The sequence below is a fragment of the Orbicella franksi genome, chromosome 4, assembly GCF_964199315.1.
Source record: "Orbicella franksi chromosome 4, jaOrbFran1.1, whole genome shotgun sequence".
Classification (NCBI taxonomy): domain Eukaryota; kingdom Metazoa; phylum Cnidaria; class Anthozoa; order Scleractinia; family Merulinidae; genus Orbicella; species Orbicella franksi.
This window is the reverse complement of record NC_138148.1, coordinates 23,220,834-23,245,134: the sequence shown is the minus strand read 5'-3', so window position 1 is coordinate 23,245,134 and position 24,301 is coordinate 23,220,834. Positions and strand designations below refer to the sequence as shown.

The following is a 24,301-nucleotide window of genomic DNA, read 5'->3' as shown; positions in this document are numbered from 1 at the left end:
TGACATTGCTATTTCCCCCAGTCTTTTTCTAATCATGTTTTTTAGTGCCGCTATTTTGTAGGCTCGATTACCAGCTGCTGTTTGGGAAAGGAGCCTGCACTCCCCCCCCCCCCCCCCCGAACTCACGGCTGGACTCGTGGACTTGGCATTGTTAATTTCAACCAATAAGAAATCTGCCGGCCTGAATCAAGCAGGCTGCATAAATTAGCTTTCTTGAAGTAGTAAAGAAGTTGTGCAATCGCATTAGTGGGACATTTAACCATTACCGTCAACTGATGAAATCTTGCCTGATCCAAACCAGTGGCATATACAACATGCAAAATGGTCAACAGACTTATGTGTTAGAATCTATATTTGAATCATGTGGTGCCAGAATGTTAGATAATGAACAAAGTCAACAAAGAGAGGGATAAACGCAAACATCGATTTCAAGAAACAAAACACTCAGTCAAATTGATGTGTACGGTAGTCCTCTTGAAGGGAAGCGACACCAGTCTCTGGCGAAGCCAGACAAAATTAAATTTTTAAATGAGCCAAAGCAAACCAAACTAGCAAAATATAAACATGGTGTCAACACCATGCACACCATACAGCATATGAGTGACCTTTGACATGACAGTTGCTACACCATAGTCAAACAGCTCTGCTCTACTTCTTATAAGAAAAAAGACTCTTCTATAGAACCAGCATGTAATGCCCTTCCGCAACAATAATGTGAAACAAAATAGGTTGGAGGGCCAAAATTAAAAGGAGAAGTGATGAAAACACCACAAATTTTATTACAGTATTGTGCAAAAGTAATGAGACCGTAATTCGACGAAATTCACAAATTTCGGGGCTTTTTGACAAAAAATGGCAAAGTTTTGTTCACCTCGAAAGTTCAAAGAAAATTCAATGAATTTTCCCACTGCCCATTGTTTTAGTCGACACGAATTTTCGAGCAGTAATTCGTGTCTACTGATAATTTGGCCTGATTTTTCGAGCGAAAATTCGCTCTCCTCGAATTTTCCTTCGAACTTTCTGGCAAAAATGTGCTCTGTTCCTTAAGTTTCCCATCGATTCCCAGTAGTAAGTAAGATGAATTAGGCCGGAGCAAAACAAGGCGTGCGTGATAAAAACGTTAATATCATTGTGATAGTAATATCTGAAAGCCTTTTCTCACAAACTTACCTTGCTTATGTCCAGAGAAAGCTGATATGACTTTGTTTGTTACAATCTTAAAGCTTGCAAGCTCAAATGGTCTGTTTGCCAACCTGTTTTCATTGAACAAGAAATGCTAGTCGCGAAAGTACTCGCAGTGCAGCCACAATGAACCCAGGCTCTGCGCGACCTTGCGATATTACCGTCGAAGCTTCAAAGCTATTATCAAACTTTTCAGGCCAGTCTCTTACAGATCCGTTTAACTTGGCTGAAGACTTTTTAATCCATAGGTTTAGTAACATTCAAGCTGTATTGATTGTTACAAATCAGTTACGCTTCCTCCCCCTGTTAGTGTTCACACAAAAAAAAAAATTAGCAGGAGGGGTAGCGTAGCAGAGAACTGTCGTCGTAAATAATGAGGTGCTCTTGCATGGAAAATAATTCTAGGTGAGGTATTGAAATAAATGACAACATACACAAGTGAAGGTTAACTTTTATTTAGACATTGGCGAATTGACCAGTAGGACGTTGGCGAAGCGACTTAGGACGTTGGTGAATCGACCTAAGAGGTTGGCGAACGAGACGTTGGCAAAACGACCGGATACCGTGCCTTTCCCTTTTGCACTTGCCATCCAAACATCTCAGCACTTTTCCTTCCCTAATCCCATTTCTTTGCACTTCTAACGCGCTCAAGCGGGGTCACGTGTCTCCATCTCTTATTTACGAGTGTGAAATAAAGAGGGATTGTCGCGAATAATATACTATCCATCAAGGCAGGCAGATAAGAACGTGATAACAGTGGAGGGGACTGGGCATGTGGAGACCTGGCACTAGATAAACAACATGTGAAGAAGCTAGTCATAAAAGGGGATAAGTGACGATTTTGGTTCCTTTTCTTTTTTCTCGCTCCAAATTAGCTGAATTTTTGCATGTGGTCTTCAATGTAATAGAAAAATGTGTTCCTGTATTTTTGCCGCTGGTTTTTGCTTCGCTTTATAAAGACACCGCTAGGAAAACCGAGTGGTTTTTTGCATACGCAATATCCTGAAAATGAAGCAAAGTTTAGCGGAAAAACTACGGGACATTGCTAAACATACCTAAACAAAACTCTATGCGAAATTTGGAGCGTTTTTGACAAAGTTCACTTTTGATTAAAATACCTAACGCCCTTTTCCCGCCGAGGCTGCAAATAAACGACACTGGGCCTTTTGTTATGATAAACAGAGCCAATCCTTTGGTATAATAACCAAGCCAAGCCTTTGCTATAAGCCGAAGTCTCGCCTCAGTTTATCATAACAAAGGATCGACCTGCCGCGACTGCAGGGACTTTGATCTCACTTAGAAAGCAGCAAAATGTCAATTTCACGCAACGTATAAGCTGAGAAATGTTAATTTTAGGTCAAAAAAGGTTTAAATGTTGATTTCACGTTAACGCGTGACGACAAGGAGGTTGATTTCACTTAGAAACCAGCAAAATGTCAATTTCACGCAACACATAAGCTTAATGATATTGATTTCAGGTCTTAATAGGTTAAAATGTTGATTTCACGTTAACGCGTGACGGCGAGGAGGTTGATTTCTCTTAGAAACCAGCAAAATGTCAATTCCAGGCAACGTATAAGCTCAATGATGTTGATTTTAGGTCAAAAAAGATTTAAATGTTGATTTCATGTTAACGCGTGACGGCAAGGATGTTGGTTTCACTTAGAAACCAGCAAAATGTCAATTTTACGCAGCGCATAAGCTCAATGATGTTGATTTCAAGTTTAAATAGGTTAAAATGTTGATTTGACATTAACGCATGACGGCAAGGATGTTGGTTTCACTTAGAAACCAGCAAAATGTCAATTTCACGCAGCGCATAAGCTCAATGATGTTGATTTCAGGTCTAAATAGGTTAAAATGTTGATTTGACGTTAACGCGTGACGGCAAGGAGGTTGATTTCTCTTAGAAACCAGCAAAATGTCAATTCCACGCAACGTATAAGCTCAAAAAGGTTGATTTTAGGTCAAAAAAGGTTTAAATGTTGATTTCACGTTGACGCGTGACGGCAAGGATGTTGGTTTCACTTAGAAACCAGCAAAATGTCAATTTTACGCAGCGCATAAGCTCAATGATGTTGATTTCAAGTTTAAATAGGTTAAAATGTTGATTTGACATTAACGCGTGACGGCAAGGATGTTGGTTTCACTTAGAAACCAACAAAATGTCAATTTCACGCAGCGCATAAGCTCAATGATGTTGATTTCAGGTCTAAATAGGTTAAAATGTTGATTTGACGTTAACGCGTGACGGCAAGGAGGTTGATTTCTCTTAGAAACCAGCAAAATGTCAATTCCACGCAACGTATAAGCTCAAAAAGGTTGATTTTAGGTCAAAAAAGGTTTAAATGTTGATTTCACGTTGACGCGTGACGGCAAGGATGTTGGTTTCACTTAGAAACCAGCAAAATGTCAATTTTACGCAGCGCATAAGCTCAATGATGTTGATTTGAAGTCTAAATAGGTTAAAATGTTGATTTGACGTTAACGTGTGACGGCAAGGATGTTGGTTTCACTTAGAAAACAGCAAAATGGTAGGAGCCCATGATGGGCTCCTGAAAATGGTAATTTCACGCAACGTATAAGCTCAAAAATGTTGATTTCAGGTCAAAAAAAGGTGTAAATAAAAATAAAATGAAACAAATAAACATTTCAATAAGCACTTTTCCAAATACTGTGCGGCAACGTCTTCAATGGCTAAAAAATCACAAGATAAAACATAGTTTTCGACAAACGCGATTGTAGCTTTGTCACGCACCGCCATAACTTCCAAGTTCAAAATGCGCTGGTACCTCTTATGCCTGATGAGGATAACAACTTTGGTGGCTGTTTAGTTTTGGATTTAAGAATTTGATGACTCCACGTGAAAACGCTCTATAAATAGGGCTGACAGATTAACAGATTAACCCTTCTGCACAACGTACGGGTCTCCATACATCTGCATGTCCCCTGATCCCAGAAGCTCAAAACACTACAAATCATGCCGATTTGAAATAAAATCAACGCAAACTGGATCACAGATCTGTTACAATCGATCGCCACTTGCTGGCCATTATTATGTTTAAATCTAGTTACCACTTTGAGAAACGTCCACAGAACGTAATCGCAATGCATGCCGGGAAGGGTCTTTACACCTCGTGCGCGGGAAAACATGGCGGTCGATACAAGACAAATTTTATAAGTCTAAAACCAGTTCTCGCTTTCCAAACTTTGACACCAGCAACGCTTGGCAAATGGGCCACAACTCACCAGAGGGTATTTTTCTTGGGCAAGAACTGCTCTTGGACTTTGCTACCTGGCTCGATCTGACTTCGAACGCCGATAACACAATTACGGTATATCCGCTGCCTTCGAAGTTTCAGAACACATTTTGATTCTTTAAAACATGCTGATGACTTACGGGTTTATCAAGGCTTTATGATGCCTCTCAACCACCAGGCAGGCATACAAGGTACTTTAAAACAATGCTTAAGATATTAGTTGACAGAGCTCTAATGCGGCACATCTCTTTTTTGTTTGATGGCATTTCGTTTGACGCTCGATCGATTCACGTGTTGTGTTCACGTCACAATCACCGGTATAAACAATCCGTTCCCAGATATCCGCTCTATATGCTGTGGGATTTGGTTTTGACTTCATACACTATAAACAGTCTGCCTGTTTGCTGTTCAACAAATAAACTCCTAAAGACATGGCTAGGAAAAGCCAAGTTTTTTGCCTACGTTTTAACTCGAAAACAAAGCAAAAACCAGCGACAAAAATACAGAACCACGTTTTTCTATTACATTGAAGACCACATCCAAAAATTCAGCTAATTTGGAGCGAGAAAAAAGAAAAGCAACCAAAATCATCACTTATCCCCTTTTATGACTAGCTTCTTCATGTCTGCTTGTCCATCGATCACTAAATTTGATGTCACTTTGGATGAATTTTGAGGTGAAGTAGGCCTTCAAGAAGACCTTATTAAGAATTTTACTTTGATCTGAGTTTACCCGGACTAGCGGTCATATAAGGAGTAAAGCGTCAACGTGACCGCAACTGTTCACGAGAGAACAATACATTGATGGCTCGATACTGGTCAGCAGAATTATCCCTCTGGTAAGGAATTGTCATTCTAGTCTTGAAAATGCCGCGAATTTTCGTCCTTTGTTTTAAAGAAATAATGCTCAAGACATTGCGAAAAGACGCTTGAATTTTCGCACAAACTTTCTTTGAAAGTTTGCAGAGACAAAGAACAAAATTTGCGTATTTCGCTCTCATTACTTTTGCACAATACTGTATTTAGTTGTCATGTGGGCCTGCCTATGATTGTCATCAGATGACAGTTCTGGCCACCTGACGCGTAGCAAGAATTAAATTATGAATTTACGTCACAGACATGCTTTGGCGCCCACGCGTCCAGTCGTAACTTCCTGGGGAGGAACACAGACTGGACTTGAGAAAGTGGCAGAAATCAAGCCTACTATTTTGTAGAAATGTAGATTTTGGGATAAAATAAGCACAGGGGAATGAGAAAAGAAAAGCAAAAATTCATTCATTTGCCGGAAGTCAAGTGCACTTCTGAATGTGGTCTGGGTCGGTTGTTAGGCCATTCATCCATTTATCTGCTTTACTCTGCAATGTTCTCTTCTCACTACCTGCTTTCAAAGGTGTTTTTGATCGTTCAAGCACTGTTTATCTTCATGGATGCCATGTTTGATTTGAAACTTGTCCCTAGTCCTCAAAAATCAAGATACGAAAAACCATAAGTCTGGGTCCAGTAGCCTACCTAGCAACAAGTTAACAGAAACAACACTTTTGAAGTCTGCAGGACTTTTAACAGCGGAAACCTTTTCAAAATGGCAGCAGTGAACATGAATCACCAGGAACTCTTAAATAACATGGATTTTGTATGATTTTTCTTTGAATCTTCACTACATTAGTGTTACTGTTGGACTTTTTGCTTAGTGAGGCTTCACAAAATCACATTTTATTCTGAGAGGATTGAAGATTTTTGGACAAAACTTGGCATGTAGTCCATAAACGTTATGTTCTACAATCAGGTGCCTAAGGTATCACATATATCATTTTTCCCAAAAAATGTTTTTTGCTCTTTCAGATAGATCTTATTGTGATCTTTCATTTAAAAAAATTCTTTGAATAAAGATGGATTCTATGCAAAGTTGCAAATGAAAAATGTTTCTTTGTATAATTATCTCTAACTGATAGCTGTCATCGGGTTGTCACGAAGAAAACTTGCATAAAAGTGGCGTGACAGATTGTCAAGTATGAACGATTACCAAACGCTTTCTTTTGGTAGAGTCAGGAGTTCTCCTTTTGTAGATTGTTGAGTTATTTTTTTTGTAAAAAAAATACCTCTTAGTAGGCACGTTGGTTATGTTATGGACGGGTCAATGGATGCGTGAGTGAGTGAGAGATGTATGTGTGTCACACCAATCAGATTGGATCTACTATAAACAGCCAGTCAAATTTCTTGTTGTAAAGGTACATGGTATGTGAGAAGATTTGATCCCGACACCGTTTAGAACGGCCATATTTGAAAGGCCGCGTGCAAGAACGTCCCCTAGATTTTTTGGCCATTTTGAAAGTGTTCAAAAATAGCTGAATTTTGGCATGTAAGCTTCGTTGTACCTGAGAAACATTGCTCTGAATTTTTTTTGGCTGGGGCGCTCTTCGTTCTCGAGAAATAATGTATGCAAAAAGCTCAGTTTTCCAAGCAGCATCTTTTGGAGATCTTTTGTTGAACAAAAAGCAAAAGAAACATTATTTTGTTGAACAGCAAACAGGCAGACTGTTTATAGTGTATTCCACTGAATCTTAGCTGTCTTAAAGTCAAAGGAAAATAGTATATAGAACGGAAATCTGGGAACAGATTGTTTACATCGGTTATTGCGACGTAAACACAACACGTGAATCGATCGAGCAGGAAACGAAAAAGAGATGTGCCGCATTAGAGCTCTGTCAACTAATATCTTAAGCATAGTGTTAAAGTACCTTGTGTGCTTGCCTGGTGGTTGAGAGGCATCATAAAGCCTCGATAAACCATAAGTCATAAGATAAGTCATCAGCACGTTTTAAAGAATCAAAATGTGTTCTGAAACTTCGAAGGTAGCTGATATACTGTAATCGTGTTATCGGCGTTCGAAGTCAGATCGAGCCAGGCAGCAAAGTCCAAGAGCAGTTCTTGCCCAAGAAAAATACCCTCTCGTGAGTTGTGGCCCATTTGCCAAGCGTTGCTAGTGTCAAAGTTTGGAAAGCGAGAACTGGTTTTTGACTTATAAAATTTGTCTTGTATCGACTGCCATGTTTTCCCGCGCACGAGGTGTAAAGACCCTTCCAGGCATGCATTGCGATCATGTTCTGCTCGCGTTTCTCAAACTGGTAACTAGATTGTTTCGGCTTTTTTCATTTAAAGGTAATAATGGCCAACAAGTAGCGATCAATTGTAACATAGATCTGTGATCCAGGTTGCGTTGATTTTATTTCATATCAGCATGATTTGTAGTGTTTTGAACTTCTGGGATCAGCGGACATGCAGATGTATGGAGACCCGTACGTTGCGCAGCAGGGTTAATTTGTTAATCTGTTAGGCGGTGCGTGACATAAAGCTACGATCGCGTTTGTCGAAAAATATGTATTTATCTCGTGATTTTTAGCCATTTAAGACGTTGCTGTATTTGGAAAAGTGCTTATTTGATGTTTATAGAATCCAAGATGGCGGGCAGTCATGGCTCCATGCACTCCGAAATAATTCTCGTATTCTTGCTGTTCGACTTGTGGACTTTTGACTGGCAGATTTATATTCGCATTCCTAACACTCCCGGGGTTTCCAATATGCTCACATACGGATCCCAGAGGCGAATTTCAACCTACAACAGCTCACTACAGTGCAAAGTTGATTTCATCCGAGTGAAAGTCAAGAAATATTTTAGTGCCAGGATCAGTCGCTATCCAAACTCCACCTCTTCATTCCAACTTAGCTGCTTAACCATCAGTGGCGACATTTGTCCTAACCCAGGACCTCCAAGAAAGCTCAACTATCAAACCAGCGCCGGTTTGAGCGTCCTTTATTTAAACGCAAGGAGTGTCAAAGCTTTCGTCCCGCTTGATGGTAATCCTTCGTGCAAAATATGCAAATTAACTATTTTACAACAGTTGGTTTACCGCCGCTCGTACGATGTTGTGTCCATTTGCGAGACATGGCTCAACGACAAAGTGCTATCATCTGAAATACTTACTGGGTATAACATCTATCGTAAGGATAGAATAGGAAAGACCGGAGGTGGAGTGCTGATTGCTGTTAAAATTGACATCCGGTCTAACCGCCGCTTTGACTTAGAGAGAGAACAAATCGAACTTGTAGCCGTTGAGCTGTTTAAGGATAGCTCTAAACCAGTTATCCTTTACACATTTTATCATCCAGATCCTGGTCCTGACGATCTAAATCTGCTGAACCACTCTCTTCAACAAAATTCCGAAATGACCTGTATGGTCTTAGTCGGCGATTTCAATCTTCCATCAATTAAATGGTCACTGGACGAGTCTACCTCAACTAGCTTAGGCGGAACAGCGGAAGAGGAAGCTTTTTCTGACCTTATGGAGGATAATTTTCTTCGTCACTTTATCAAAGGTCCAACGCATATTGCTGGAAACAAACTTGATCTGCTTCTATGTAACTTCTCCGAAGTCATAGACCATGTTTCTACAACTTCTCCTTTGCAAAATGAATTTCCCTCTGACCATTATTTGGTGGACTTTTTTATCCGACTGAAATTTAAGTGATCAAAGCGTGTGCGCTGTAAAAGGTACGACTACAAAAGGGCAGATTTTGACGATCTGCGAAGTCGCCTACAGCTGGTACCTTCTGACATGTCGCACTCCAACGATGTTGACATCTATTGGTCTCGGTGGAAAGATTTATTTCTAGCAGCAGTTGCTGAATGTGTCCCAATGAAGACCATTAGAGACACCAACTCTCCTCCTTGGATAGACAGGGAAGTTAAGTCTGCATTACGCAGAAAGTACCGTGCCCTGAGGAAATATCGTGAAAACAAAACCGTGGAACGGAAGCTAAAGCTTAGATCTTTAAGCAATGAAATCAAGAAACTTGTTCGACAAAAACATCGCGACTATCTCCTTAAAATTGAAGGCTCTTTAAAGGAAAACCCTAAACTATTCTGGAACTATCACAAAGCTATCCTACATCATCAACCGGGCTCGAATACTGAGATCACCTTTGACGGGAAATCAGCAAAAACTGCAGCCGAAAAGGCTGAGCTTTTTAATGCTTATTTCTGCTCTGTGTTTACATCATCCAAGCAGGACAAAGCACGCAGTTTGCAAATGTATCCCATGAGAATAAATACGGAACTTTCTGAGATCACACTATCTTTCAACAAGGTGAGAGATTGCTTGTTTATTTTGGATCCGTCAAAAGCCACTGGCCCCGATGGAATTTCTGCGCGTATTCTTAAAGAGTGCAGTGAGCAGATCGCGCCAAGTCTTTGTTCCCTATTCAACCATTCTCTGCGTACTGGGCGGTTCCCATCAGAATGGAAGTCAGCTGATGTTACTCCTGTTCATAAAAAAGATCTTTTAGAGCCAGCTGAAAATTACAGACCAATCTCACTTTTACCAATTGTGAGTAAAGTTATGGAACGCTGCGTTCGTAATAGACTTTATTCCCATGTCTCGCAATCTATTACATCCTTACAACACGGATTCATGCGTTCCCGTTCATGCTCTTCGCAACTCTTATGCGTACTCCATTCAATTGGGGAGGCACTCGACAAAAATAAACAGACGGATATTTTGTATCTTGATTTTGCTAAGGCCTTCGACACAGTTGATCACGTCATTCTTATTGAAAAGCTGAAATGGTACGGTGTCACAGGTCAACTGTTAGATTGGTTTTCTGACTACCTAAAGGACAGATCGCAGAGAGTTGTGATTGACGGCACCGCCTCTGAGCGTCTACCGGTCACTTCCGGTGTACTCCAGGGTAGTCTTGTCGGCCCACACCTCTTTGTGATATTTATCAATGACCTCCCTGATGTCATCCATGAGCAAACCAGCACCGCTCTGTATGCTGATGATACGAAGCTGCACTGTACTATTTTGTCAGTGAAGGACTGTGCTATTCTCCAGCAGGATCTGACAAGTTTAAACACCTGGAGCCACGAATCAAATATGAAGTTCAACGCCTCCAAATGTAAAGTGCTAACAATTACGTGAAAGAAAACACCTGTAAATCATGAATATCACCTTGGCGAGGTAAACATACAACGCGTTCAGGAAGAAAAAGACCTCGGTGTAACTATTACTAAAAATCTAACGTGGGACTCGCATGTAACGTGTATTGTACTCAAGGCTAATAGAATGCTGGGACTCTTAAAGAGAACTTGCCCACTTATGACCGACATCAAAGTAAGGCGGACACTTTATCTATCTCTCGTGAAGTCACAGCTTACTTATGCCACGGAAGTTTGGTCTCCTGCTAGTGTCAATTTGAGAACAATCTTAGAAAGAGTCCAGAGGCACGCCACTCACTGGATACTAAGAACTAGAATCAGCGAGATGTCCTACAAACAACGATTACTGACTCTTCGCTTGTTACCACTAACATATGACAGGGAACTGAGAGATCTTTTATTTCTCTATAACTGTATTTCTGGATATACTGACCTAAAAATTGAACGATATGTCACTTTTACCACACATGGCCGGTCCCGCTCTAAGAACCCCACCCTCGTACTAAAACCTGCTTACTGTAAAACCGCAACTTTTCAAGCTTCTTTTTTCAATAGAATTGTAAAACCCTGGAACACTATCTGTAATCTCGCCCCTCAAGACAAATTTTCTAGCCCAAGTTTATTCAAATATTTTTTGCACGCCACTTATTTTACTTTACTGGACACTGCCTATGATATTGACATGCCCTGCTCCTGGTTCCTCTTCCGTAACTGCCCTTGCCACTGCTCTTAATTTTCTGTGACTAATATTATCCGCATCTTGTCTTAAACTATTGTAATTAATTAGATTTAACTATAATTTTTAACTATAAGTAATTATTAGATTTTATTGTAATTTTTATCAAATTTAAGATTTTCTATCACCATTCTTACTAGCTTCTAGGGTTGCGCCTCGCATGGGTAACTTTATTTTCCCGTTCGCGCAATTCCTATTGGTCCTTTTCTTCTTTTAATTATATTGTAATTTTGTGACCAATAAAGTTGATAGACTAGACTAGACTAGACTATTTGTTCAGTGCAGATAATCATTGTCCCAGATAACCAAAGTAAGTTGCAGATGTTAACACTATTTTCCGGCCGCCATATTTTACCTATTTAAACCTGAAATCAACATTTTTGAGCTTATACGTTGCGTGAAATTAACATTTTGCTGTTTTCTAAGTGAAATCAACATCCTTTCCGTCACGCGTTACGTGAAATCAACATTTTTACCTATTTAGACCTGAAATTAACAATTTTTAGCTTATAAGTTGCGTGAAATTAACATTTTGCTGTTTTCTAAGTGAAATCAACATCCTTGCCATCACGCGTTAACGTGAAATCAGCATTTTTACCTATTTAGACCTGAGATCAACAACTTTTAGCTTATAAGTTACGTGAAATTAACATTTTGCTGTTTTCTAAGTGAAATCGACATCCTTGCCGTCACGCGTTAACGTGAAATCAGCATTTTTACCTATTTAGACCTGAAATCAACATTTTTGAGCTTATACGCTGCGTGAAATTAACATTTTGCTGTTTTCTAAGTGAAATCAACATCCTTGCCGTCACGCGTTAACGTAAAATCAGCATTTTTACCCATTTAGACCTGAAATTAACATTTTTGAGCTTATACGTTGCGTGAAATTAACATTTTGCTGTTTTCTAAGTGAAATCAACATCCTTGCTGTTACGCGTTATCGTGAAATCAGCATTTTTACCTATTTAGACCTGAAATCAACATTTTTGAGCTTATACGCTGCGTGAAATTAACATTTTGCTGTTTTCTAAGTGAAATCAACATCCTTGCCGTCACGCGTTAACGTAAAATCAGCATTTTTACCCATTTAGACCTGAAATTAACATTTTTGAGCTTATACGTTGCGTGAAATTAACATTTTGCTGTTTTCTAAGTGAAATCAACATCCCTACCGTCACGGGTTAACATGAAATTAACATTTAAACCTTTTTTGACCTAAAATCGACATTTTTGAGCTTTTACATTGCGTAAAATTGACATTTTGCTGCTTTCTAAGAGAAATCAACATCCTTGCCGTCGCACATTAACATGAGTCAACATTGTAAGCACTTTTGACCTGAAATCAACAAATTTGAGCTTGTATAAGCTGCGTGAAATTGACATTTTGCTGGTTTCTAAGTAAAATCCTCGTAAGTAAAGTCCTTGTGGTCACGGCGGGCCGATCCTTTGTTATAATAAACCGAGGCGAGACTTCGACTTATAACAAAGGCTTGGCTTGGCTATTATAACAAAGGATCGGCTCTGCTTATCATAACAAAGGCCCGGCTTTGTTTATTTGAAGGACTCGGCGGGAAAAGGGCGTCAGGTATTTTAATCAAAGGTGAACTTTGTCGAAAATGCTCCAAATTTCGCATGCAGTTTCGTTCAGGTATATTAAGCAATGTCCCGTAGTTTTCGCGCTAAAGTTTGCTTCATTCTCGAGATATTGCGTATGCAATAAACCACTCGGTTTTTCCAACCTGTGTGCCTTTTTTGCATACGTTATTTCTCGAGAACGAAGAGCAACCCAGTGAAAAAAACTTCAGAGCAATGTTTCTCAGGTGAAACGAAGCCCACATGCCAAAATTCAGCTAGTTTTAAGCACTTTCAAAAATGGCCAAAAAATTTAGGGGACGTTCTTGCACGCGGCCTTTCATTTATTCTTCTGTAAAAGAGGAGGAAGTATTCATATACTGGGCTTACTTCGACATTTTCTGTGGGTTAGGCTGAGGATTTTAGTTACGAACGAGATGAGCCTTGAGGTTTGAAACAGTTCATGAGTTTGTAGTATGAAAATGCAACAAGATATTTTTATTTTTAGCTACAAAGGTAACTTGATACTTTTGTTTTTCACAAGGAGTAAATTCAATTAGGTCACAAATTGTCGCTTCTAGTTCTTAGGACATGTTTTAGAGGAGACGAGACTATTTAGATTTGAAACAGTTCTAACGTTTACAATAGTAAGTGCAGGTGACGATTGTTTTGTTCTTATTGCATGCAAATACAACGAGATATTTTTATTTTTTAGTTACAAAGGGTAATTTGACGCTCTTGTTTTTCACAAGGGAGTAAATTCAATTAGAGCTGACGAATCGTCACCACTCTTTCCCACGAGATGTTTGCTATCTTTAGTTACAAATGGTAACTTAACACTTTTGTTTTTATATGGGAGTAAATTCAATTAGAAGTTATGGGCTATTGTTCCCAGGATATTAAACAAAAAAAAGCTTTCATTTCTGGACGGTTTTTACGTCTCTGCAGTAGCAGTTTATTTTTATTTGATGGGCATTTTATGACATTCTTTTCAGTCCGATATTTTTATAGGTAAAAAGTATCAAAACTGCTCAAATGTTCTTTGAAGACTGCGTGGCACCAAGTTAAAGTGCAATTTAATTAAATCAGACTTTCTTTCTATTTTCGGTGAAGTAGTGTTGTTGTGTTGTGTTGTGTAAAAAGGGTAAACTTGCAACTCGTATACAATGCGAAAAGGTCTCTTAACTTGAGTATTTTTGAGCAAAAATTCCTCTTGGGGGTTGGAAGGGCTATGTGATCGGTCAGTGAGGGAGTTATGCATGTGCACTTGTCACACCAATCACAGTGTGGGTTTTATCAAAGAATGAATCAAAGAAAAAAATAAGATGGTATCTACATTAATCTGGAGACGTGTCAGATTACTGTAGTTTGTTCAGTCAAACATTTTATGGCTTACTATTTAGCTAACTTACCATTACCGATGTAACATCGTATGTACATCATAAATTCCCAGTTTCTTTCTTGCTGTACATCACAACCAAAAACAATTGTCAAATTAACCAAATCATTACTGTAAACTGCTCCATGAATGCTCGTACCTCCGAGACTTCACAAAAAAAATAATAACTCTTGCACGCCGTGTGTGCCTATGTTTGATTTAAGGTTAAATATGTTGTTGAAGAAACACAAAAGTTCGAGTCCACTTGCAAGTACGAAGAAAGCAACACAGAGGAAACATTCGGGGGGGAAAGGTTTCAAAAACATTCGATCAGAATTTAGCTGATACGTTGGCTGCTAGCGACAAAGGCTCTTGCTTCGAGCAGGAGAAGTTGCTTGCACTGGACGAATAAGACACTTGAAATTTTCTAAGCATTACTTCCTTGGTGCTTTTGCCATTTGAAGCAGTATATGCAGTAACATCTCAACTCAATCAGTATCTTGTGGGTTTCTTTCACATTGTTTATGAGTGGGCTCTTTCATTGTTTACGTCTAAGCTAAGACGTTATAAAAATCGAAAGGAAGAAACAGAAGTGAAAATTGTCTTCTTACTAACCTGGGTGCACGAGTGGTGGAATTCAAATCTTGCAAAAGATATTTCCCGCCAGAGGCAAGATTTCGAGACTAGACTCCTTTGTAATTGATATGAGATCTATTGTTAACGTAAAATGAGCCTTCACTTGGTCGATCAATGCGTCATTATTTTCACATGTTTTGTGTAATTACCTCATTACACAGGAACGTCCCAAAGTATAGTTTCCTTCATATCTCAAAATGAAAATTTCAGTGAGTCAGGCGTACATTTTGAGTTTGTTTCTGGAGAGTTTTCAGTGTTTTACGCTGAAATTTGGAGAGAATGTTGCCCGATAATCAGGCAAAAAAATCTTGTCTGGGAATTCTTATTTTTTGCTTCTTTCAAAACCTATGACAATTTTAGTGAAGAGAATGCATGTTTTCTCAAAACTCAAAGTTTAACTGCATGTCAAAAACAAACCAGACAAGTAATCAAAATTTCCCAACATGGTTTTTCAGAGAAAGAAGACACAGCAATGTTGATCACGTCCTCCCACTCAAATCAACCGGAAACGAACTTGATTAGTGATCTTCTGTCCTTTGAGAAATAGGGCGCTATATTCGGAAAACCTTAACTTTTTTATTGTAGTAAATATACCCTCATAATCTACAATTCTTAAGCTTTCAGAAAATGTATACTTTAGTGGGGCTTGCGTGAAATGTCTGACTATTCATTTAGAAAAGTCTCTATTTCGAGAACAAAAATACGATGCATTAAATTTACCGTGTAATTTCCTCACCTATAGTTTCATCTGGGACTCAGAGGATCATTTGTGCTCGAAATAGTCAGATGGCTTCCAGCTTATCCCAAATTCATGTCTTATGCAGTACCTTGACAATTTCAAGCTTTCCACTAGAGATAGAGAAGAATATACGGGCCATGAAAATCTTTAGGTTTTTACAGTAGAGGCAAACCCAAGATCGAAGAGGAATACTCTATTCTACGCATCCTGTATTGCTACAGCCTCCAACAACATGTCTTCCTTGCATTCTGCAACAATTTTGACACACACTATCACACATTCGCATATATTCTTCTCAGAAGCAAGATATTGTTATTCCTGAAATGATGTCAGAAGCCAACTTGTCCCATTCTCCGCTGTTGGTTTTGAAACGTGATGTTAACTTGTTTTTTTTGTCGCAGGAACTTACTTTACCGTAGATGTTATCAAGTAATTGTCACTTTCAAACAAGGCCTTGCTTACTTATTTAATCTACTGTGGTTGACCAGCCCTCAGCTGCTATGTCCGTTAGGGAAATAGTCATAACCGCTAGGTTTTGCGTACGTGTTCTCTGGTTAGATATATCCACGAGGGTTTCCTTGGTTAGGTCAGTTCAAGTGCAGATTTCACTGCGTCAACTTCTTCTCTGCATTGGGCCATAGTTTCTCTCTACACTGTTACTCGATCATCCATTCTATCAAGTCAAGTTCAGTGCGTGTGCAAACCAAAGTGAGTAATCTATTCCTTGTTTTTTAGGGTTAGTTCATAGGTTTTCTACTGTTATTCGTTTCGGTTAAGTTTCCTTTTATCACCTATCAAATTGTCTGTATCGTTACTAAATTGGTTAGTTAGTTCTGTATGTTCCGAATCGCGCTCGATTAGGTCCATATCTCCAATATAGGGTTATTTTGCGATAAAAGCATTGTCCAAGTTACACACCGTGTAGCCTATTAATCGTTTTCCAGCCTTCTGTACGATCAGTATAAGTGCCGATTATGTTGCACTTCCATGTTACGGGCATTATTGAGAATATTGGCAATAGTTTCTTCATTTATGTTATTTTATCTTTATACTTCGGTATGTTAGTTGCCTTAGCTTCTATTTTCGTTATTGTATTTCAGTTCGAACCGGCATACAGTTTACATCATATGACTTACGGCTAAGCTTACGGCACATGGTTTAATTCTACCTTTGTCTTGGCACGTGATTTGTTTCAACTGAGTTTTTATGGAACATTGATCTCTGTCAATTAAACTCTGTTTACATTGTAGTCAGAAGTTCTTGTCGAGTTCGTTTTAACACTACACACTGCTCTACGCATCTGATTACTTGGATTTTTGGCCTGCTATATTCTGTCCTTGTAATTCACATCCGCTATTCCTCGGTAGTGAACATGGAAAAGGGCAAATTTACAAACTTTGTAAATAAAAAATAAACAAAGTTAAACAAAATAGCTACAACGATAATTTTTTCACAGTGGTGATCAGGAGAAAAAGGAAATTTATATTAGTGAAAAAAATTTTGGGGGCTAGTGGCACTTTAACCCATTGACTCCCATGCCGCCCATAACCACCCGTGCGAAAAACCCCTCCAATTTCCCATGCCGCCCATAACCGCCTGAAAAAAAGTGCATGGGGACTAGGTCCTCTCCCTACTCTCCCTCAAGGCACTTCGTTATTTTCTTGTCATAAAGATAAAAAGGGGTAATTAGCCAATCATTTGCCGTCTTATGCGCATTTTTTGACAGCTGATGAGACAGCCCACGAGGTGGGGATTTCTGAAAAATTTTCTTCACGTGCACAATCAAATTGCGTGAGACAATGGCTAAGAACTCTGAGAGAACCAGATCTTGCAGCTATTTTTGAACACTCAGGGGATGAAGGAAGCTTTGCTGGGTTTGAGGGTAGACATAGTAATAATGATAGTGATAGTGATGTAGATCTTGAAGGCTAAGAGGACAACGATGGCGTCCCAGTACCTGGAGGAACCAACAATGAAGAAGAAGAAGTTCGATGGACTGACCATCTCAGCGACTTCACCATCTCGGACTTCACAGTAGCAACTGGCCTTAATTTTAACTTACCTGAGATTCCTAATCCTTTAGATTACTTTGTAGAGTTTGTAGATAATAATTTATGGGATTTAATTGTCGTAGAAACTAGCCGCTATGCTTGCCAAAAACTTTCAAATTCACCTGAGCACCTCGCTAATTTTGTTCCGGTTACGCGTGCATAGCTAAAGGCATTTATTGGAATAAACATAATTATAGGTATCAGTAGTCTCCCTCAGTCAGCGTTATGTTGGTCATCTGATGATTATTTTGGAAACCAGTGCATTAAGAAGGTTATGACTAGGAATAGATTTCAGGAAATCAATTGTTATTTGCATTTTAGTGATTCTAGTGTAGAGCCCACTCGGGGAACACCAGGCTTTGACCACCTTTATAAGATGAGGCTGATATTTAACTCTATTTTACGTAATTGTCAAACTAAGTTTAAACCTACTAAGAATCTCTCTGTGTATGAGGGTATCATCGGTTTTAGGGGGAGGTTATCCTTTAGACAATGCATGCCTGCTAAACCTACTAAGTATGGAATTAAAGTTTGGATGGCGGCCGATTCTAGTGATGGGTATGTTTTGAATTTTGATGTATACTTAGGTAAAGAAGTTGATGCCTGTTGGCTTATTTATGGGTTAGGTTATGATGTAGTGACTAAGTTAATTAGACCTTATATGAATAGGAATCATCATGTATTTTTCGATATTTTTTTTACGTCAACTAAGCTATTAGAGCATTTAGAAGCCAATGATACTTACACTTGCGGGACTGTAAGATGTAATTGTAAGGACTTGCTATCATGTGCAAAAGACAAATTGAGGGTTGAGGAGAAGTTAGTTCGTCAGAAAGGCCACGAAGTTTTCACCAAGTGGCGTGACAAACAGGATGTTAGTGTTATGGCAACTAATTTAAGCCCTCTAGCGGATGATCTGGAAGTTAATCAGGGTGATAGGGAAGTCCAAAAGCCTGTTGTAATTAATTCACACAATAGCTCTATGGGGGATGTTGACCGCACCAATCAATTGCGCGAATGTTATTCTCTAAGTCATTCTTCGTATAAGTGGTATAGGTATACTTCTTGGTTTCTGATTGATGTATCGATATGTAATGCTTTTGTTCTTTTTAATTACCATCGGTTAAACCAAGGGATGGGTAAGGTTAGGGAACTGAAATTTAGGACAGGCTTAGCCAGGCAGTTGATTGGGGATATTCAACTAGTGTGTCTCCCACACAATCATCAAAGTGCCGTAAGATCAAGACTTGTTTACTTGAGGAGGGGAATGCAGGGAAACATTTTATTGATAAAATTAAGGGAAGGAAAAGGCAATGTGTTCAGTGTAAGAGGGTGGGTACAAAAACTCCCAAAGGTTGCCCATAGAAAGTGCTTTTGAATGCGTGCAGTGTGGTGTAGCTCTTTGTAAGGAAGTTTGCTTCATGGATTATCACATGTTGTAAATTAACTTTTCGTTTGCACGTTATCCTTCATCACCTGAGTTCTCATCAGCCAAATGCCGATATATCCTGAAAGAAACTCAAATAATTAAGATCAGTACTTACCGTAATGATTAGTTTTATTAGTTTTGGCCATGTTTTTGTGTTGTGAATTATTTGCATATTCGGTTTTGCTGTGTTGGTTTGTTTACATTAGTTGCCCGGGCGAGAAAATTATAATTTTACAATTCTTGTTTTCAGGTTTGTTTTTAGAGATTATTTGGCTTCCGTTTGGCTTCATATTATTTGATGTTTGGCCGCTAATTTGCCACAAGAAAAATCCTATAAATCTAATAAAAAAATTGGCTTGTTTTTGTCTTTGTCTTTATCCCACAGTTCGCTTCTCTTTCACTGTGTAAATCAATTTCGGCGTTTTGCTACACGACACACAAATTATTTGATGTTCTGTTTTCAAAGTGGGTTTTACTTTATGTTTGGCTTTTATTACCTGGCTTTTTTTCAATAGATTGGCTGCTAATTCACCACATTGGAGATTCTATCAATTTCTTGATGTTTGGGTTAGTTTTGTAGACTTAATTGGTGATTTACGCATGTCACCGTTCTTTGCTATGGAAAACAATTTCAGCATTTTGTCACGTGGCAAAAACAAAATTTCTTGCCTTAAAATCGGTTCGGGACTTAAATTTGAGATCTTTTAGCCATTCTTTTTAATAGTTTGGCCGCTGATTTATCTGACTTGAAAATAAATAGTCTCTTGAAAGCTGATGACGTCAGAAGTAGAACAAAGGGCAATGCTTGTCGCAGTCGGTTATGGCCAGCATAATGAGGCGTCAGTGGGTTAACCACCATATTTCATTTAAGTTGTTTACTAAGTTCACTGCTCTCTCTTCAGATATTCGGCTGGTGGGTGGTCAGTCTCATATGAGGGGACGAGTAGAAGTTCAATATGAGGGTTTGTGGGGAACAGTGTGCGACCATGGCTGGGACCAAAATGCTGCCAATGTAGTTTGTCGTCAGCTTGGCTACAGACGAGCTGAGTCTGCAAATTGCTGTGCTAGATTTGGTGCAGGGTCTGGTCAGATTTTCTTGGATCAAGTGCAATGTAATGGAGATGAACTTTCCTTGTCCTTCTGTCGCCACCTGGGCTGGACAGCTCACAACTGTTCCCATCAGAATGATGCAGGGGTCAGTTGCACCAATGGTAGGAATTTTTGCCATAATATTGCCAATATAAACTGTTACTTCTTGTTCAGTTTTCATGGCTCTGTGTTTGGGTAGTGCTTCTTACCTGAAGTTACTGTTTGCATGTACATTGTTAATAAATGGAAAAAGTTATATTAAAGTTGTTACTTAAGTAGTTCATTTTGCCTCTTTAAGCCTTTTGCAGTGAATCTTTACCCTGTTTAAATGGTGGCAGTTGTAGTGATGCTTCAGGAACATGTCAATGTAAACCATACTATGTTGGCGAAACATGTGGTGTGTCTGTTGGTAAGAAATAATTGATCTCAGTTTTAACATATTTTTGCAGCTATTGGTTTATTGTTTCCTTTTTTTTTCTTTACATTTTGATATTGAAGTAAGTATTTGAACTGTAAATCAACAAAAGCATTGATTTTGATTATACAGGAGTTACGTGATTATTAAGTGAAGTACACAACAGGCAAGATAATCCAATATTTTGTATTTTGTGTGCCCAGTAACAAGAACAAATTTCAGTAGTGATTCTGTTGGAAACCAATCCTTGAATAGTGCTGAATTATCCTCAGACTGTGAGTCTAGAGTGACTTATGCTCTCCCAAAAACTAGAACAAACTATGGACTCTTTAACATTAGATATCAAGGTGCAAAGATGTGGAATGATATTAGTGATGATATTAACCTTATAAGAAAAAGATCAAGCCAACCATTATTGCAAGCTATTAGTGCATATTGAATATCTGTAACTCTGTTTGTAAAGTATAACTATTCTCATCAGTGCACTGTATCATCCACCTATTTTTCTTTAAATCTGTATGTATAATTAGTCTTTGTGTGTGTGTGCTTTGTGTGTTCTTGCATGTCTTTTTCTTATTTTCCCTTCTTATTTGACCCAAATAAATCATTGTTTTAAATCACTGAGGATGGCTGCCTAGGCTTATTAGCCCATTAAGGTTATTTCAGACAGCCATGTACTCTTTTTATTTTAAACATATTTTTGTTCATTTAATTTCTAGCTGAATGAGTACAAATAAAGTTGTTGTTGTTGTTCAATAGTCCTTGAAAGTCAGAGCGGTAGCATGGGGAAGGGGTGACACACACTTTGGCCAGCAGCCAGGCTCTTCATGTTTCTCTTTGAAAATGTCAAGGTGTTCATTTTAATTTGATAGAACATGAAAATTTTTATGGCTTCAACAATTAAAAAGTGAAATGTTCATTAAGTAATGCACACATCTTAAATCCGTGAGACCAGACAGGGTTTTCAAATTGCAATAAAGTAGCAGGTGGAAATCATAAAGTAGGCTGCACACTCTAGGGTCATGATAAAGGAGGCCACGTGTAGAAGAGTGCCGGAATGGCTACCCCCTTCAGCACAGGGATGGGAATGGGGTTAAGACCCTGGAAAACTTGAAAATCTCTGTGTTGAGGTGCATTTTCATGACCGAAAACTGATTTTGAAGTATCACAACAAATCAGCGATCTCGTTTCGTTTCTGCTTCAATGTTTTGACATTTTTTGAGTTTTCGTTTGTCTTAAATTCCGAGCACTTGCATTGCTGAAGGCCTTTAGTGTTACGACACCTTTCAAACCTTCACTTAGAATACGTTTGGAGCACGTGTGGAGTGACGTTTTACAATGAAGACTGCTCTCACATTCACCATGCGGACGCTCGGAGAGCTGGATCAATTTGTGGTCAACTTAGGCCAAATACTAGCCGATTGTTTTTTTTGTCACTTTAAAAACTGGAACAGGACATGATATTAGTTTACCTGTTTGCCTCCGTAAATTTTCAACAGTGCTTCATTGTGGAAAATGTTCACGTTTTGACAAAACTGATACATGCACATGTACATAATGCCCGTCAAAAGTATTGCTCTTGCTTCGAAGTTCGAAAGGTATATATAATAGCCACACTGTTAAGATTTTCACCACTTTATTTATTTTCTCAAAAAGATCAGATCATGACTACGTTGGCAAAGCAAAATTGTGTATTAACAAACTTTGCAACGAAAAGTACCCAGCGCAAATGCTTGAAGTAGCCGGTGACTTGCGCCGGGCGCCGGCTAATTTTGAAATCCCTGCCAGAGCCATCTAGAAAGAAGAATGGAAACCATGATGTATGGGTTATTGACCAAGTGTTGGGTCAAGATGGCTGGATATTGGCGAAGTTCTTTTTTTGCGTGTCTATGGACCAAGATGGAGTCGAGGTCCAAAACCACGCAAAAAAAGAACGAGGCCAATATCCAGCCATCTTGACTGAACAAACTCAGTCAATAAAGGATTTATTATATGGCTTTCGAGGAAATTTTTCTTGCAGGACACAGCGGGTAGTCCCGAGCGGGTAAGATAGCTCCATCTTGCCCGCTCGGGTAGCCAATCACGGCGCAGGATTTGATTCACCTTGCCCGCTCACAGAGCTGGCCATATAGTAAGAACAGTTAATGAAGGAGTTCGCATTCAAGCATCAAATGAATCTGGTTGTTCAAATTACTCATTTTCAATGCTATGACAGTGCCGTAACGATGGCAAGTGAGAAAACTGGAGTGGAAACAAAGATTAAATCAGTCACATGAAACGGCTTGTACTCTCATTGTTACTGCCCTGCCTAGCTGTAGGTGATGCCATAAAATCAGGGAAATGTATGTGTGTTTCACTTGATACAGTCAGAGAAATTGGAAAGTTAGTAGAACAAAATTCCCTTCAAAGAAACACCAGATTAGATGAAATTAGAGCAAAAATAGTGAATGAGTTGAGTCAAGCAGAGTTCATGTGCTTTGCCTGACTCGATGGACTGTGCATGGTGAAGCATTAGCATCAGTGCTAAACAATCCTAATCAACTCAGGGAGCTTTGGGGCAGGTTGCTTGAGATCTTAAAGGACACAAAAATGAAATAGACAATCATGGGCGTTCAAAGTATGATTAGTTTAGTTTTAACTGTGGTAGTTTCTTAGGTGGGAGAATTTGAGATGTGCTTTGCAGAGTTCGTCAAAATCAGCTGTTTAAGGAAATATGCTCGCTCAAGATGTGTTCACACCTGCTTTAAGTGTTACGTGCATAGGTGACATGTTTTGGCCATCTTTCGACATGCCATGTCTCACAGAATGTTTTCTTGATGGTCCTAGCCTTAGTTTTATGTCAAATAAATCCATCTAACATGACTACAAGTCAAGTTTGACTATAAAGAAGTCTTTGGTGCGTACATTTTTTACGTAGGCCAGGTTACATAGCATGTTGAGAGATGGCGTGTCAAAAGATGGTTGCTGTACATGTTACACTGAAAGTGGGTGTAAAATTTTGTTAACAGATTGAACTGATGTGTGATTTCATCTCTTTTGGGCTCGCATCTTACAGAGAAAAGACAAGGAAATTAAGACTATGGAAGACTCCGAACCTTTAAGAAAGAGAGAATCACTGAAACAATTCAACATTGGACAATGGCAAACTCCTCATTTTCTTCAAACTGCAAAGGAACACTACAAGCAAATCTATTTTGAAGCCATTAATTTTGCAACAACTTCCATCACATCTAATTTGATCATAAAGACTTTAAGTGTACATGAACATCCAGGGACTCCTTTTGAAGACTACTACCAAAAAAAAAGTTTAATTCCTATACCGCACGCTCTCTCTCTCTAAGTTGTACCACTCAAAAGCAATTAGTATGTATACACCTGTTAAATCAGAAGAGTACAACAACAAATTAACATATCTGATCGATAATTTTAGTCAGTGGAAAATTACTGGAAACTACTCTCAGAAGGCTGGAAATGCTATTTCAGAGATGCTATATGTAAAAAAATCCCAGGGGAGAATGCCCCAGTATCCCAGTGGATAATGCCCAAGTACCCCTAGAGGTTTGCACCTTCAGCACTCATGATGAGCTACCCCAGTATAAACTTCACCCAGGCTGTGGCCCTGAAATGAAGGTCTAATGCCTGTATGAACCTTTTTAACAAATATGTAAGCATACTACAGTATGCAAACTGACAAATGGTTGGCAACACAGGCTGGAATAACAAAGACAGTTATCAAGACTAATGCTGCTTTTTACTCTGTCAATTTTATTGCAGAAAATGATACTGAAGAAATTGTTTTGGATGGAAATCTGGACCAGGT

The 24,301-nt window shown here is 38.9% G+C and overlaps 2 protein-coding genes across 6 annotated transcripts in view; one reads left to right on the top strand and one right to left on the bottom strand.

The window, feature by feature from the left end:
- Positions 1–24,301, bottom strand: part of LOC145484989 (interleukin-1 receptor-associated kinase 4-like) — a 212,542-nt gene that overhangs the window by 139,662 nt on the left and 48,579 nt on the right. The gene's annotated exons all lie outside the window — the stretch shown is intronic.
- LOC145484947 (scavenger receptor cysteine-rich domain-containing protein DMBT1-like) overlaps positions 1–24,301 on the top strand; it is a 132,194-nt gene that overhangs the window by 72,512 nt on the left and 35,381 nt on the right. For all 4 annotated transcript variants that reach the window (XM_081463567.1, XM_081463566.1, XM_081463568.1 and 1 more), the window contains exons 9-11: positions 19,880–20,188; positions 20,365–20,475; positions 24,256–24,299. In XM_081463567.1, coding sequence (XP_081319693.1) covers positions 19,880–20,188; positions 20,365–20,475; positions 24,256–24,299 — 464 coding nt within the window. The remainder of the gene's footprint in view (positions 1–19,879; positions 20,189–20,364; positions 20,476–24,255; positions 24,300–24,301) is intronic.